Raw genomic sequence first — 17,507 nt, 5'->3', positions numbered from 1 at the left:
ACCACCTCCAACGACAGATGAACTACTGTAATAATAATGCACCCAACCGAGTAGCTGCTTGGCTTCCTTTCGAACAGAGCAGTCTGTAGATGAAGCAATAATCAATTTTGTACTGAGTTTGTTGGATGGTTGATTTCCCTGGTGTGAGAGAGAGAGAGGGAGAGATCAGAGATGGCGCGGGCAGGTGGGATAACAAACGCAGTGAACGTAGGGATAGCGGTCCAAGCCGATTGGGAAAATCGCGAGTTCATCTCCCACATTTCTCTCAACGTCCGCCGCCTCTTCGATTTCCTTGTCCAATTCGGTAATATCAACCCCCTTCCTCTCTTTTGTTCTTTACCTTGACTTACTTCTGCTGCTTTCATGGTTATTGCTGAATTTTGTGCTGACCCATCTGAGATTTGGACTTGTTTACAATCAAGTTGATAGCTTTGGTCAATTTGCTGATTAGGGTTTCTCTGATTTTTGAGATTTGGGGCTGATTTTAGACTAGCAAACATATCCAATTTGTTTTCATTGCATGTTAACTTGAACCGTAGCTAAAATCGCACCTGGTTTTACCCAAGATTGGGTTCTAATTTACCCGATTTTCGATATCTAAATAGATAGAAATGAGAGTTAACATGTGCCGGATTTGATCTTCGAAATCAAAGGAATGTGGCGTTGTTAATCATCTTGTTCAAGCATTATGCTTTTGTTTGACTCATCTCTTCTTCTTGCAGCCTTACTTGAATCTTTCCTTTGATGCATTGTTTGAACAACTACTTTACCCGACTTTAACCTAATCGTTTATTATGTTCGGAAATAATTTTTCCCTTGCCTATTTTTGTCCCGTGATTCTGTTTGATTTATCCAATCCAAAGGTTGAAAATAAGCAGGGGTCTGTAAGGGGAGAATAAGGGTGTGAAAATCAGTTCCCTGTTACGTAATCATTTAGTTTGCCGGAATCTTTGCATCTGGTTTTGAATCTGCATTTCTGCTTTTGGTATGTTGGTTAGATTTAGGTTGAAATGGACATTTCTCTTCTTTTGGGAGGTGGGTTGGATTACATTCCTGGACTAATTCTTGTGTTTCTTGTTATTTAAGAGGCCACGACAAAGAGCAAATTGGCGTCATTAAACGAGAAGCTTGATGTATTGGAACGTAAACTAGAACTTCTTGAAGTTCAAGTGGGTACTGCATCAGCCAACCCTTCACTTTTTGCTCGTGATGCTTAGCAGATCATGCCATTGTCATAGACTATAGCATACACGGGTTTCCTGTAAGCATTCCTCCTGTTTATAGTGTGGACATGAACATATTTCTTCACCTTGTAATGCTGTTCAACATCAATCTATTCATTTCTTCTCATTTTATTTGAGTAGAAGATATATCATTGTTTGTCGTGAGATTATTTTGTGAATTATACGCTTGAAACAAAGCATGCTCTGGTTAGAATCTTTTATTTTCTCTTAGAATTACATCCATGGAAGTATTTTCTTTTCCTCATTCCTCAATGCGCATTCCGTAGACATGGAATAATTTCATCCGTCCACTTGCTCACTTCCCATATAAGGAGTAGAAAACCAAAAGGAAGAACATCAAGAAGTAGAAACAAAAGAGAATTTCTTGAGAGAAAAGAAGTCCATTCAAAGCGCCCAATGCACACAAGGTATGCATTGGGGCTTACTCTAAGGTTAAGGGCTTGATCCCTTGCACGACGTTGAGTAATTCCTAATGCATACCTTGTACGCACTTGGCAAGTGCTGACACCTAGGAAAGTCTATCCTTTTAGGCAAAATGTAATGGGCATCATCAGTTGATGTGGTCAACGGCCGAAACCTTTTAGAAACTGGTTTTCCTTGTATTCATAACATCAACGTTACATGATTTATATATAGGGGGCAGATCCGTGGCACCATATTTTTTACACAAGATTTGACACAAATTTTTTACCATTAGATCCGTGGCAACAAAACAAATCATTCACAAAGGACGGGTGAAAAGCATTCACTATCTTGGCTCTGGAGGAGCCATTTGTGACAAAATAGATGACGGTTCTGAAGGAGTGGGTGGCGGAATCCTTCTCTCCATCACCATGGAAAAGCGATTGGATCCCGAGCTCTCTATGGATCTCATGTATTCTGATGCGTTGTTCTCTATAATCAGAGCATCCTCTAGCTCCCTTACGATTTCCATCATGTTTGGTCGTGAAGCGGCAAAGGGCTCAATACATGACAATGCCACCTCCACTACTCTCCACATGGCCTCGGCATGGTACGCTCCTTTTATGTTCGGGTCAACAATTTCATCAATCTTTGATTCCCTTACATAGGGTTTTGCCTGCATGCAAATGTCTCTCTTAGTTTTCATTTCTTTACTATCTTCAGAATTATATTTAATCTTTGTGGAAGAAAGAAAAGGGTTGAAGTCTCTGGCCAGTATGGGAGAATGTAGAGTGATGCAAAAGGTCAATGAGCACATGATCAAACATACCCATTCAACCAAACTCCACTCGGGGCGTGGCCTGTGTATGTTCAGAGGTTCCCGTCCGCTAACAATTTCAAGCAGAACAACGCCAAAGCTAAAAACATCACTTTTTGCTGATAGATGATGAGTCATGTAGTACCTGAACAATAGAAAATTGACATGATCAGGTTCTGATATTATGTTAATTTGATTATTATGTTAATTTTTAAGTATTTTATCACTTGGCATTGTGCCTAAAATATAAACAGGAAATACTACAATATGGTTTCATATTCTGGTATTTAGATTCGAGAATATCGTAATTTTCTCCATCTCATTCTTCTCCTCGAATTCCTCTTTTCCCTCCACAACCTCTCTTTGATCTTCCTCTCTCCTTTTTGCATCTCATTTCCTTTCTGTCCTACCTTTACTCATATCTGAGTGGTCTTGTAGTTCAACATATCTATAGTATATAGACTCTTAGGTTGAAGAGACAATCTTACTCCGGATCCAAGTATCCCGCCGTCCCTCTTACTTCAAGAGAAGCACAACTGTCACCTTCTTGAGGAGCGTATTTTGAAAAACCGAAGTCCGCCACCTTGGCAGTCATGCTATGGTCCAGAAGTATATTACTTGATTTCACATCCCTATGTATAATGCAGCGACCGGCAAAATTGTGAAGATGCGTCAAACCTGAACAGTGAAACTACTCATCAGAGGTTTTGATATTCTAAATGCTCTCATGGAAAAGATGGTGAAATCAATAAAACAACCAGAAATGAGGTTATAACATGACGAAAATTTAGAGTTGGTATGCCACAAATATAAAATGCTACTAAGTAGAACTTGACCGAAGCCGGACCAAAATCCCAGAGCACAAAATGAGTTGCCAAATTTCAGGTCCTTCAATATATGGAGGTCCGACGATAACAAGTATCAATCCATGGTAACATATCTATTCTGCACATTCAGACCTTACAAGTTTACGAAAAATGCTTCCGGTATCAGTATGCTATTCATTTCTTTTTTAATGAACAAGGGACATTCGCATGACATGTAACAAATTCATCAGGACTTCATGCTCTGTTCCCATTTTCAGAGCCTAGGAGTAGAGCATAAAAATACGGCTAAATATGCTAATAGTAGTATCAAATACTCTATATCACTTGCCTCGAGCAGCACCAAGAGCAATTGAGAGTCTGGTCGGCCAGTCCAAAATTTTTCTTTTTGCTGCTTCCCCTGAAAATAATACGTTTTCAGTGTTTTTTTTTTTTTTTCCTTTTGTTTTCAAAGACCATTAAACGGTATTAGTCGAAAGAAACAGTGACGTGATCAGTACCATAGAGACGATCCTGTAATGAGCCATTGGACATAAATGGATAAACCAGAATTTCTTGGTCATTTTCGCAACAATAACCGAGAAGGGGCACAAGATTCTCATGGCGAATAGCTGACAGAAGATTTAGCTGTGAAGTACATTAAAAGAACTGTCATTTACATTTTAAGGCATATTTAAGTCACAAATGACGGTTGATTATGGCAATATATAGAATAGTGATGAGAAATCTAGGTATAGATGGGAACGCTATTACCACACCCAAAGTGTTTAACCCACCCTCAATACTGGCACTCTCACATTTTACAAGAACAAAGCTATAACCACCATTACCAAAGAGTAACACTATTGCCACGCCCAAATGGTAGATAATAGTACGACTGTTGCATAAAATAATGAAAAGCTATAACCGGAAATGGTTAAAAATAAAAATAGAATATCCAACCTCATTCTCAAATTCCCGAGTTCCTTGGGTTGATGTCGCTGACCGGACCTTCACTGCCACTTCCTGACCATCAATTAGAGTGCCACGGTAAACAGACCCAAAACCTCCTTCGCCTATCAATGTTCTGTACCTTTGGGTAGCAGCCTCTATGTACTCAAGAGTAAATGTCTCTATGGATATCGACTTCATAACCAGATCATCCATGCTCGGTAACGAAAAAATTAAATCTGCAGTTTGAGGATTTCTATATTCAGAGGCTGCAGATTTAAAAAAGCCAAATACAATCTCCAAAAGTGCCTCAACTAGCCTGACCGTGAAAAACGTCTTCACTTTGCAGTTAATTAACACACCCATTGTTTTTTCTTTACTGAAAGAAGAAAGATATGTCAATCATGTCATGTCCCAGGACAGTCATAACTAGACTTGATGAATTAAGGACATTTTTCATATCCTTGTACATTCAGTCGTAACTAATCTAGAAGCTATATACCAGAACAGTCATAACTAGATTAACGTGCAAAATCATGTCCCAAAACAAGCTAGCAAAGCTTGTAACCTTCTCACAAGCTTACATAGACTAAATGTGTTGAAATCTCAAGTTATCTATACTTTATGTATTAAAACTAGCTCTGATTATACTAATAATTATTGTAAAATAAAATTAAAATAGGATTTCTCGTTTCAAGATTTATATGAAAATTCACATTTGTAATACAGTGTAAACATCGAATACAACATATGATTAATAGCATTAATATTAATGCTAGTTACTGAGTCCACTATAATTTTCGTCTGACTTGTATTAATTTAACCTTAAAAACTGCAAGAACTATTAGAAAGCAAGAATTTTTTATTTCCTTTTATTGTGGTGGGGACAAATTTTCCAGATGAGAAATTTTTTTTTTTTCTTTTATGTCAAAATAAAAACAAAGTTGGTTGTTCCTAGAATCTTAGGGATATGTTTGGGGTGAGGGATTTCCAAGTCATGGGATTGAAACCCAATTAATGAAAGGAAAGATCACAAATTGTTGGATAGGAGGGATTAGGAAGTGCATAATATGAGCATTACAAAGGCATATGAGCGGAATTAGCTAATCCCTCATTGGAAGGTGTTATTTGCAAATCCCTCTTACATGCCTAATCCCTCCTGTTCAACATTTTGTGATTCTTTTCTTTATAATTTGGTTTACAATCTCATGACTGGGGAATCTCTCATCCAAACATAGCCTACAAGCATAAGTGCAATACCAAGAGCAATAAAGCGTGTAATGCACTCACTCTTTGTCATATGATGTTGTTTCATATCAAAATTTCCTTGAGGCAGAAAGTTTCGTCTCCAAGTGTAGAAAATTATCCCAACTACAATGGTTAATAGTAGAGACCCAGATGCAGCAGCAGCACCAATGATGATTCGTTGATTAGAAGCTTTTTGAGCACTGCAACTTTCTTGGCTGTAATATAGAGAGACAAATTTCAGAATTTTTTTAAAATACTTCTAGTTATTCTTCAATTAAAAAGTTTCATTCGGATGGATAGACAATAAAAATCGCACCCCATGGTAAGTGTTGAGCCATTGAAGCTGGAGGGAATATCTTTTGCGACATGAGGGTTGCAACTGATATTTCTGTCGATGAACCACATGGAAATGAATGGAGGCATGTCTAATGTTATGTAGCTAAACTTGTATGCGACAAAGAATATAAAAGAGCTTACAGTATATCCAAATGTGGCAGTGAGATAAGAGATATTGGAAGTGATCCCCAAAGGTCATTGAAGCTCAGATCCCTGATGACATGAAGGTAATCAGGGATACAAAAAAAAAAATCAGAAATGAGTCATGCAGAACTATGACTGTTCAGAATACCTAAAATTGAAGAGAAGTACATAAAGAACCTTAAAAATTAAAAAGTGAAATTGAGCAGCTAGTCTTAACAACTTTTTTTTTATCTAAACTATAAAATCAGAAGATCAAACATCAAGGGCCAATCATCACTTTATCTCCAAAGATAGTACCAGAAAATAACTACAACCTTTCAACTACTATTTTAGTAGATATTTTAGAATTTCATATGGTTTGTTTTCATGCAAGTATACAAATTGGAAATATGTGAATGTCCTTGTAAATTTAGTATCAGCACAATATCCGGGATGTTATCTTCCTAAGCATGCCCAACACAGGTATGCCACAATTGATCCATGAAAGAAAAGGACACTTTCCTACAGATCAAGGCCAGATTTATGGATTAAGCCAGTTTAGAAAGCTTAACATTATTGGCTTATGTCATGCCATATTTAGGGATTACACAATGGCAGTAAGTAACGGTAGAAGGTAACATATGGAGGCCTTTCCTAGACATCACACCGTGACCTTAAATGATTTTACCGAAGCAATACAAGCTGTTCGCAATTTTTAGACCAATCTCTTCTATTAATAAATATTCCAAATGTTAGTATTCCATGGCTGGAGATGGATAACAATTTATTAAATCACCAACTGAGACTGCCATTCAAGACTGAATTTGAAAGAGAAATCTACACTGAGGTCAACAGGGAGGAAGGAAGAAATGCTGGAATGTTGCCAGTAAAGTCATTGTGGCTAAGGTTCCTGCACATCACAAACAAAAGAAAGCAATACATTGAAATTAGAGTTATAGTTACTCGGTCAAGTGCAAAATCCAAGGGGCGCTTCAAACATACAGGACTCTTAGATGGGCCAGCTTAGTGATACTTGAAGGAACTTGCCCTTTAAGAAAGCCGCCCCTCTGAATACCTGACGATAGATCCCTGAAATTCGAAATCATGAGCAAAGTTATATGTGAAATACATCTAAGAAAGCACAAGCAATTAATCTAATGAATTATCAATTTCCGGTGAAAGCTGACAACCGTCTTCTTTTACCTACTTTGCAATCAAACTTTCTTTAGTAATTTAACAAGAACCTAAAAAATCATTATCAAATATTCTATGTTAAACTTATTATGGTTTTTAAGGAATTTATTACAATTCTGGATTTATGGTCTTTAACAATACATTTTTGTCGAAAAACCCGATAAAACTTCACTCCCAAAGCATCCCGCAGCACTGAAAACTAGTATAATTCAATACAAATGCCATATTCTCATGATTCCATGAAAGCTATTTGCAGAACTTCTAAGAAAATGGAAACAAATAACTTACAATACAGTAATGACAGCATAACCACCAACGGAACCACAAGTAATACCATCCCATGGAACTGGAAGACATGGACATCCAGACCACCCTTCCCAAACTTCACTCTCTTGGTTACTCTTCAGCACCTCATTTTTCACCTCCAAAATCACTTCCACTGTAAAAAAAATTGCCAGTGATTAGAACACCCAGTTAATTACTACAAAGACCCAATTGGAAGCTATAAAATCCAGTGAAAAAAACCCATCTTACCATCACTTTTATTAGTCTCTGGACGCCTTGGAAGCACCTTCAAGATCTCATAAGCATTGCAAATGGGTCCATTTTCCGACCCGGAGACCTTAACCAGAGTCAAATTCAGAGACCCATTTGCCGTGACAGTGAAAGAAAGCTCCTTGTAGTTGGACCCATTTCCCGAGACGTCAAATCTCCGCTCTTTCAGCTCATCGTTGAGGAAAATGTCGAACACCCTCTGGCCAGCTTGGACGGTCCGATCGACCTCGTAGAAGTAGAGGAACACGAGGTACTGGTAACTTTCTGTGGGAAGGCCATTGTGGAGAAGGAGCAGTTGGTCTGGAGCCGCTAGAGCTGTTTGCAGGACTTGCCGAGGCGGAGACGCGGTGGCGTTGCCGGAAATGGAGACGTTGGGTTGTGATAAGTAGTAGGTTCCAGTTCCTGAGTCGGCACTTGGATGTGATTTCCAAATTCTGTCACTTGTGTCATTTGGGTACCTGAAAATTACCAACCCAAAAAATATCATAGGAGAGCAACTTTGAACTTTGCCATGTTTAAATGTTTGGTTAAATAATATATTGTTAAATAAGAAATTTACACATAATAATACTTTATTAAATTGGTGTTTAGAAATGCGATTTTAACAAAGTTATAGTGTGAACTACTCTACCTAACAAGGAAAGAGGATTGAACTTAAGTGCAACAAGAAGAAAATATTGTCGTGACCAACTTACCTTATACATATTTGCCAACATGATTGTACTTTCAACTTTTAATTGTGGAAAAAATTTCTTAAAAGACATTCTACATCATTTACTAATGTAATGATATGTAAAATATGAATATCATGTATGGTATGTGACATGTCATGATATCTTATATCAACAAAGATTTTGTTTGAATCTGGAACGTAGCATGTTAAAGAATAAGACTCTACCCATCAATTGCGTAGAAGTTAATTGAGCGTTGAGGAAATAATAGTGTGTGTCCTATGATTTCTCTTGACATATTTGAGTATTTACAATTTAATGTGTCCATCATACTAAATAGTAACATATATATATGACACATAACAACATACATTCCATTTTGTATATGATTTCTAAATATCATTGCTCCTTTTGTTACTATTACAATATTCCTCATTCGTAGATGCATGCAAGTGTGTCACATGTTACGAGCCACCAATAGCATAAAGCAGTTTACATGTGAGTTTATCTACCTAGATTTGGCATAATTTAAAGTATTAAACTCATTTTAAATATGTGTAAACAAGTTGTCTGACACATAAACTAAGATATGTATTTGAGATTTGATGATTGAAATTTGTGAATTGGAGATAATTGTAGCAATGATCCCTCAACTTTAACCCAATTGGAGCAATGGTCCCTCAACTAAAAATTCATGACCATTGGTCCCTTAACTTATCAAAATGTGCAGTTATGATCCTTCTCGTCAACTCCGTCAAAATTCCATCAAAATGACTCATGTTGAAGCACCATTGCTACAATTGGGTTAAAGTTGAGGGATCATTATTGCTACAATTGGATTCAGCCTCATGTGCATAGCACATGACTTATTTTGACGGAAGTTCTAATGGAGTTGACGAAAGGACCATATCTACACGTTTTAATGAGTTAAGAGACCACTAGTCATGGATTTTTAGTTGAGGGACCATTGTTCCAATTGGGTTAAAGTTGAGGGACCATTGCAACAATTTCCTCTTGTGAATTAAGAAGACGTAATCGTTGTTTTCAGGTACTAATTTTTGTTTAATTACACTTTAAGCTAACACCCTTGTTCCTTGGCTTTGAAGAAATCAAATAGAAAGCATACCTGATATCATCTTTTGTAATTGCAAAACTACTTCTTGTAACCAATTTCAGAACACTTGAAGGGAAGTCCTCTAAATAATATTTCAATCCCTGCAGAGGCCTCAACTCAACCTCTGAAATATAGGGAGTTCCCTTGCCATACACCAAGCATAAGTATGTATTGTCCTCGGTAGCTCGAAAAATCCCTTCAACAACTGCTGAGTCCTCTGACGAATCTACGACACCAATTGGGGTCACACCAACCGAAACTGAAAAACTAGAGCTCCAAATGTGTCCAAATAGAAATGTAGCCCTAATCAGATAGTCTTCACCCTTTTTTGTTGATAGCTTATAACATCTTTTCTGGTTTGAATTTTGGTAGAATACTCTACTTCTGTTGTAACCGGAATAGTCTGCCTTTGACGGAACTCTTGTGTGACAGCCTGTGGTATTCGGAAACTGATTAAAGTCTGATATCCAACTAATGTTTCTGCTATCTGTGTAATTCGATTCAGCGCAGCACGCAATGCTCACAAAGCTGCCTGCGTAACAAAGCAGATACTACATGAATTCTTGTTAAGAACATTGGGGTTGAAATTAAACCTACTCCGGAACATGTTAGGAAGAATCGAAATATATGTGACTAAATCTCGAAAACCCTAGTTTCAAATCTTCGAAAAGATCTGCCGTTGCAAAATGTTATGTCATTGATCTCCAATATTATGACATGAGAAAAATCAATCTGTTACAAGAGTTGACTCATTTTCTTTCTACCTAATTTCTTGATCATATCAGGAGGTTTGAAACCGAGTCTCAAGGGATGAAATATGGATCACAGTTATTATAATTATAGAATCATGTACAAATCTGAAAACCATAATTACTATGTTGATCTCTTAATGATGATCATGAATATGCTTACCTTCATCTGCAGAAGTGGATGGAACAAAAATGAAGAGGCAGATGATCGAAAACTCGATTAGTCTTAAAACCCAATATTCAAATTTCTTCATCATCGTTTTATCTTAGGCCGACGTCGCCCCATTTGGTAATCAAACTCATAACCATGCCAACATATGTGACCTGTTTTTTCAGATTCCACCAACTATACACAACAAGCTCTTATAAATTTCATCAAAATCACCCGCTTTCCAGCTTGCGAAATTCCTCACCTCAGTCAACTTGACCGAGATCTTCGACTAATTTCCACCAACTTACATGTAATTAGTAAAACAAATTAAGCATCATGATCGTGGCTGAAAAATACACACTTGTGACAAAGATGTATATGTAGCAAGCTAAAAAGTTGTTAACATGGAATTATGATATTGGAGCTGCAGAGACAAAAGAGAATCAAAAGGGTTGGGGGAATAGGAGAGGGAAGAGATCTGGGAAAATGGTTTGACTTGTAATGTGGAGGAGCAGCGCAAAACCGAAGAACAAGGAAGAAGAATGAGTGTTTCTGGATTAGAATAATACAATGTTTAATCAAACAATTATTTAAAAAATTATTACAGTTGTTTCTTATACTGGTGGATGATGCTTATTATAAATTCTCCAATTAAACAAAATGTTTTTTAATAACAAGGTGGAGCAACCCTTCGTCTGTCTCCTTGTCTGTTACCATGGAAGCAACATCACAGAAGTTGGGTTTTGGCTTTCTCCGGTTAAAAACCATATTGCATTTTACTATTGTAAATTTTTTTGGTACAACGATTGCATTAGTGGTTGAATAGTTAGTTTTTAGAAGGGAGGGAAATTGATGGGGATTGAATTCACACTAAAGGATATATGCATAATTACGTTCTGCTACTGCGATAAAGCGCTATGTGCAGATGCTAAGTTAATTATGTAAACGTGAGGTCAATGCTTGATTTTTTTTTTCTTTTCTTTTTGTGCTAATGCAAAAGTTAATTATGTAAACCTAAGGTCAATGCTTAATTTTCCAGTACGTAATATGAAAATTGCTAAGAATATCTCTAAATAAGATGTCAAAATGTTCAAATCAACAGTCAAAATGTTCAAATTAGCACTAACAGTCAAGAACGGCAAGAACAACATTTTCCAACTAAAAAGTGAATTTTGATGTGCATGACATGGATTGGCAACCGTCACCCTTAGTGCTAAAATTGACAACAACTTCAAATCTATGTAAAAGTGCCACATAAACTATTAAATTAAACTTTATATTTAAAATTTGACATCTCAAAATACTCTAATTTATGAAAAGAGATTCAACAGGAAGAGGGTCAAGCCATTGAAAAGGCACTCTCCATACATGTTCGTCAATTTTTCTTCTAAATTATGGCATCATTTTAGTAAGAAAAAAAAACATAGTAATATTAGTATGATTTTCATTATTTTTAAATTGGATTTGTCTCCAATTATTTTATATTGTAAGAAAACAGAAGGAGCAAATTCATATTAAATATCAGTTTAAATATGGTGATAAGGAAAAATATGAACTTCAGGAAAAACTACCAAGCACAATCCATTGGTTGTTAGCGTTAAAGGAGCTATTTTCGTTGCAGGTGGACATGGTGAGCACTCGGTTGCAGTATGAGTAAGAATTTGGCTCTCAATGAAAGCACAAACTGTTGAAACTAAATTTGCGCACCATAGTAGATGGAGGAGTGCAAGAACAATCACTTGCAAAAGAGAGACATGAACCGTGAATCCCTAGGGCAGTGGCGTGGTACCAACCAAAGGTTCTCCAATAGTCAAGGTAGTCATGGTCTTAGAACTCAAGCAGTAGGCTAGAGAGCGAGAGAGTGATATGTAGGAGATTGCACATTACCAACGCACCTTTGAGGAGCCCTAAACTAGTATATTTATAGCGATCGTGTGAAAGTCCGTTTAGGATAGTGAATCCATGTAAACCAGGAGAATCCTAGCCAATATCTAGCAATAGATATTCTTTCCTTATAAGATTGTGATTCCTTGAGGCTAAATCCAATATCTAGATTGTAGGAATCTCATCAAAAACCATTCAATTGAAATGAATGTTGTGCCTTACGGAGCAAACATGGTCATTCTCAAGAAAACTTGCAGGCCTTACCAACCAGTACAAAACCCAATTGGGTGTGGTGGCACCGTTGGTCCATTTATACAATTAGTCCAATCGAAGCCGTTTAAACAATGATTGGACTATGAAAACGCTCTTATTACGATACGCCTTACTTTGGATCAGGAAAATTCATGGTCCCACACTTGCAAAGCTTAGAATATTTCACTCAAATATGTACAACTTATAAGTTTTGAGTCAAAATTTGGAACAATTGCTTTTGAAACAAAAAAAGTATATTGGGGAAAATTTGTATTAATCAACAAATTCCTCTTTTTTTTTTTAGGCGAAAACGGTAGAAATTTTATTAAAAATTAAACGTTACAATCTTCAAGTAAAACATCACAGATAATATCTGGATGTTGAATAAAGAGAAAAAACTCAACATCATAAAAAAGGCTAACTTGGCTAATCTACGAGCCATAACGTTCGCAGAGCATCATGCATGAATAATAAGTAAATTAGGGATGGAAAAAACGTCTTGACAGAAAGGAAAGTCGAGGTTCCATGCACTAAGCAAGCTTTCCTCTTTCTTCTAGGGTTGTTTTCTGACCAGGGGGCTGAACCCCGCCTTTCACTTATTAATCTTATTTGGTGAAATATGAGTTTATCTTTGCTCCCACTGAAACATGTAAATTATACACAAAAAACATAAAAGATCAATGATTGGGTAGAATGTTTTGCTCTACTATTTATTATATTATACCAAATGAAAAAGATTCAGCGCTTATAATCTGTTTAACTGTTGATTAACATCAAAATATTAATTAAGCAAAATCATTAACCTAAAGAATAGTACCCTTTTGTTAATGCCGACCATGACCTATGAACTATGACTAAAGCCATGGATTTTGATTTTATATGGGTCAAACAATTTATATATTAACTATTAAGTTGTAGTCTGGTCTTCTGTGCACAGCGACGTGTGGGTCGATGCCTCCAACACATTGCTCGCATATCCAAAGCATCAACTTTGTTTTTGACAAAACAAGTATTAAACTTTGTCAGTTCTCAATATAATTTGGCCAAAACATTGACAGGATAACATTTCTTTTGGTTTGTTCCCTCTACTATGTAATTATTTTTCTTTTTATTTAGACTGACATGTTTTGTTTATCAAATTAATTTCCGATAATATATTCACGCGTAATTTCACCTAAAAGTATGATGATTTAAAGTCTGTAATCTCTTTACACATTTCAACAAACAGTTTCTTTTCATTCTTATTGTTGTTGACGAAGAAAGAAAAACCAAACAACTGTGTTTTCAGTTGTTACTAATTCATGTGGTTTACATTTGTTAACCAATATGCTACACGCACCACCAGTTTCATGCAATTGGACATAAAAACAATATATTGCAGCTCTAAACATAATTTCAAATATTAAGCAAAAGAAGCTAGCAAGAGAAATTAACAGTTCACTTTCACAAATCATAACTTAGAAAAGCAAATTGATCTACATGATGATCGCACTCTCTCGTCCCTCTGTGATTTCTTTCTACGTCCTCTGGTTCTTGGACGCGAAACGAATGACTATGTAAAACAAAACCCTGTACAGAACAGTCATGCCCAACATTATGTACACCTTCTCCCATTTCTTTACTTCAGAGTGGGTGTGTTGTCCGCCGTAATCTATGCGAAGCCCGTCCAAGATGTCAAAACCGGTAATGTTGGTCCCGTCAGAGTTTTTTCCAAAAGTATCGTCAGTTTGGTACTGATTCATTATAAGTCCTTCATATGGATATGTCATGGTGGAGACTTTGTTCATCCATACCCAGTAGCCAGGGATGTCATGGCTATTCAAGAAGTAGCCACAGAACAAGAAGAACAACGCAGTGAAGGCAATGACGGCTGCATATCCCAAGATGTAATTGGGCACAACTGAGCTGACAAACACCACAAATGAATTGGTTGAGAGGAGAGAAACATAGAGAACCACTAAAAAGTATATGAATGGCCCTCTAAGTCGCAAGGCAAACCAAACAATGCCAGCGTAAACAGATGCTTGCAACGCAAGAAAGGGGAGATATGTTACTAGGCCTGCAATTGTGTATGAGGAGGCTCTGTAGGTATTGTGAGCAGTCTCACGGACGAAGATGAAGCGCTCTTGGATGAAGGCTGGGACAGCGTCGTTTGATGAGAAGAAGAAGAGGCAGACAGTGAAGATGAAGAAACTGAGGCGATTGGTTATGCCTTGACTGGTAGCTGGTGGGTGTAGGAACATGGTGGCCATCAAGAAGCCCATGAATGTGAGGACTACTAGTCTTGAGAGGAAGAGCTCGGGCGTCCGCCTGATGTTGATGAAGTTACGCCTCATGAGAATCCAAGTCTCCGGGAAGAATGAGTTGGCGAATTTGGGACCAAGATGGTGGTATGACTTGGTGTTTGGACCAAGATCTGGGGTCCGATAGTCATTTTCGTCCACTGTGTAGTCACTGCTACGGGGTGTTGGTGTGCTTGGAAGAATCTCACTCGAATAGTTGTAGCCTGGGGATGCACTGCAACATAATACAATGCGGTTTTATTTAGGCTTTGAGACATCAAATTTTCAATTAAGCATAAAAACCAGAGGAAGATTCTGATCAACTATTGACAAATGTGATTAATTCGGTGGAAACAATTAATCACGTTATATGAAATATGCTCGACCCCCAAAAGCGTAAAATGGGGACACTATAAGTGCATAGATCTCTGGTATCATGTAAGACAACTATTCAAGCTTAATTGTATGAGTTAACCAACGTAAATTAATCCAACACATTTAGCATCAAATTTGAAACATGACATTTTTCATGTTGACTTACCTCAGACTCATGGGGCTTTGCATCTTTTGACCTGCTCGTTGCCTTGAAGGGGTAAACATCTGCAGTTTCTGCATAACTCCACCATGGCTTGGAGTCCATGACCTTGAATTATTATTACTGTAAGGACTTCTCACACTGTGATCAAAATCATTGCCTGCATGTGTACTAGTTTGTAAGTGCAGGCGCTTTCCAGACCTTCCCTTGTCCTCCAGGTCTTCACCTCCACGTCCGCCATGGCGCGGTGGTGTTGGTGTTGGCATAGCAGTCGAAAGTGACACGTCCACATCAACTAACAGCGGGGGTTTCATTCCAGTACGTGCAAATTCGGCTAGTGCCTCAACCCCGAGTTCAGACTGATCATATTGCTGAATCACATCAATGAGGTACTCGATGGGGCTCTCTTCCTTATGCACTTTGCGCCCCATTCGACCAAGGTGGGTAGCAACATCTTTTGGTGATCCTTGGTACATGAGCTGCCCTCGAGCAAGGATGATCAGATGGTCAAGAAGCAATTGAATTCTGGACGAGGGTTGGTGAATCGTGAGGATTACAGTGCTTCCAGAGCGTGCGATGTGGTGCACCTTTTCGATGACACTGTGAGCACTGGTGGAATCTAGACCAGAAGTTGGTTCATCAAGGAAGAGGATCGATGGTCCATGAATGATGTCCACTCCAATTGAAACTCTCCGACGCTCGCCACCAGACACTCCTCGGGTTCCCTCATCACCTATGAAGGTGTTTCTAGCAGACTGCAATAAGAATGAAAAGGGAAAAAGAAAAAAAAAAAACTGATGTAAGTACGCACTAGGGTTTTGTACTATCGGTAAACCAACGAAGAAATGGAAACTGAGATTTTAGTTAATTTGGAAGATGACCCTATAAAACATGCATATATGCCGGGAAATATTTTTTTTATTGATAGTATGACTTGTTTTGCTATCAAATTGTCAATCTAAACTATTGATTAAACTGAAAATTCATATAAATATTCAATCCAGATTGAAATATCCCGATGGATATATCCAGAAACATAAGAAAAAAGATTGAATAAGAATTACTCACAGTTAATCCAAGCTGCTGAATCAACTTTTCGACTCGCTGCTTCTTATCTGCAGTTGAAACCGGTCCCAACCTCAAATCAGCAGCAAACATCAAAGTCTCATAAACTGTAAGAGCTGGAAAAAGCCTATCCTCCTGCATAATATAAGCTGAAGTCCTTTTAATCAAGCTTGGACTCATTTCCTTGCCATCCAAGGACACTTTTCCCTTAAGACTCCCACTCGCTATCCTCCCGGCTAGTCCATCCAAAAACGTAGACTTCCCGGCACCACTAGGACCCATCACAGCCGTGATAGACCCTTTCGGAGCAAATCCCGTGATCTTGTGCAACAAGTCCACTTCTTGCGTCATCCATTTTCCCTCCTCATCCTTGGTTTTCTTTTTCACCGTGTACGTGAGGGTGGAAAACTCAAGTCCCCCTGTGAAGCTCGACGGCTTCCCTATGTCAATCACTGTATCACGCCGACGATCAACACTAGGAGCCATGTATACCGACAAAATCAAAGCAACTAGTGGTATGGGATTTTATGTGGCATATAGAGAGAGGAACTTGATTTTTTTTTCCCCGGTTGTGGTTAGGGATCTCCCAGGTTTAGGGTGAAAGTACAGATGGGGAATTAAAAAGAAGGAGTTTGTGAGGGCAAAGGGCTCCTTACAGCTGGTGAAGAGCATATCAAGGAGTGAGTTCCAAAGCTAGGAGGAGGCTGTCCTCTTTGACAAATCCGTTTCTCACTCGTTTCAATCGAAAAAGATTGAAAAAAAATGGTTTCCTTGCTGTTCATCGTTTGGTTTTGGCATTTGTGTTTGTAATTGAGTGATGGAATTGCCCTGGAATTTAACTCATTGTTGTAGATAAATCCATTTTTGCCGAGCATGCAATGTTACTGGACCAATCAATCAAGATTCCCCCAGTTGATGAAAAGTTACTCAAATGGAAGCTCATTGGTGCCTATGGAATTGGAATTTGTATGAGCTGAATTTGTCACGACTTTTACTGTTAGAGACACGAAATTATTACACCAATTTCTGAAATAACAGCTAACATGACAATGTTTCATTTATTTTGTTTGTGTCGACTTTAGGCCTTAATTTTTCAAACCAAATACGAAATTCTCGTATGCGTTGGTGTCG

General features: G+C 37.8%; 3 protein-coding genes across 4 annotated transcripts; 1 reads left to right on the top strand and 2 right to left on the bottom strand.

Moving 5' to 3' along the window:
* The first annotated feature begins 71 nt into the window (after positions 1-71).
* Positions 72-2,080, top strand: LOC103937635 (protein BRICK 1). 2 transcript variants are annotated; one of them, XM_048570708.1, is made up of 3 exons: positions 72-304; positions 1,087-1,261; positions 1,942-2,080. In XM_048570708.1, the coding sequence occupies exons 1-2, from the start codon at positions 172-174 to the stop codon at positions 1,215-1,217; spliced, it is 264 nt and encodes an 87-aa protein (XP_048426665.1). In that variant the 5' UTR covers positions 72-171; the 3' UTR covers positions 1,218-1,261; positions 1,942-2,080. The 2 variants fall into 2 exon arrangements, with proteins under 2 accessions (XP_048426665.1, XP_009345859.1); XM_009347584.3 differs by lacking the exon at positions 1,942-2,080 and having other exon boundaries at positions 73-304; positions 1,087-1,350.
* On the bottom strand, positions 1,823-10,464 carry LOC103937640 (nodulation receptor kinase). The gene is made up of 15 exons (XM_048570202.1): positions 10,371-10,464; positions 9,415-9,990; positions 7,653-8,243; positions 7,407-7,557; positions 6,927-7,013; positions 6,766-6,834; positions 5,943-6,014; positions 5,782-5,853; positions 5,508-5,680; positions 4,230-4,456; positions 3,788-3,914; positions 3,619-3,687; positions 2,952-3,141; positions 2,476-2,608; positions 1,823-2,322 (listed from the first exon to the last, which is right to left on the bottom strand). Exons 1-15 carry the CDS (start codon positions 10,462-10,464, stop codon positions 1,993-1,995), a joined length of 2,961 nt encoding a protein of 986 aa, XP_048426159.1. The 3' UTR covers positions 1,823-1,992.
* Positions 10,465-13,930: 3,466 nt separating this feature from the next.
* LOC103937641 (ABC transporter G family member STR2-like) lies at positions 13,931-17,304 on the bottom strand. Its single transcript, XM_009347592.2, has 3 exons — positions 16,380-17,304; positions 15,318-16,066; positions 13,931-15,011 (listed from the first exon to the last, which is right to left on the bottom strand). The coding sequence occupies exons 1-3, from the start codon at positions 16,860-16,862 to the stop codon at positions 14,012-14,014; spliced, it is 2,232 nt and encodes a 743-aa protein (XP_009345867.1). The 5' UTR covers positions 16,863-17,304; the 3' UTR covers positions 13,931-14,011.
* Positions 17,305-17,507: the final 203 nt, after the last annotated feature.

The sequence above is a fragment of a genome, unplaced genomic scaffold (genome assembly GCF_019419815.1).
Source record: "Pyrus x bretschneideri cultivar Hongxiangsu unplaced genomic scaffold, Pyrus_bretschneideri_v1 Contig102, whole genome shotgun sequence".
Taxonomy (NCBI): Eukaryota; Viridiplantae; Streptophyta; class Magnoliopsida; order Rosales; family Rosaceae; genus Pyrus; species Pyrus x bretschneideri.
Note: the sequence above shows the minus strand (reverse complement) of the source record. Positions and strands in the feature narration are given on the sequence as shown.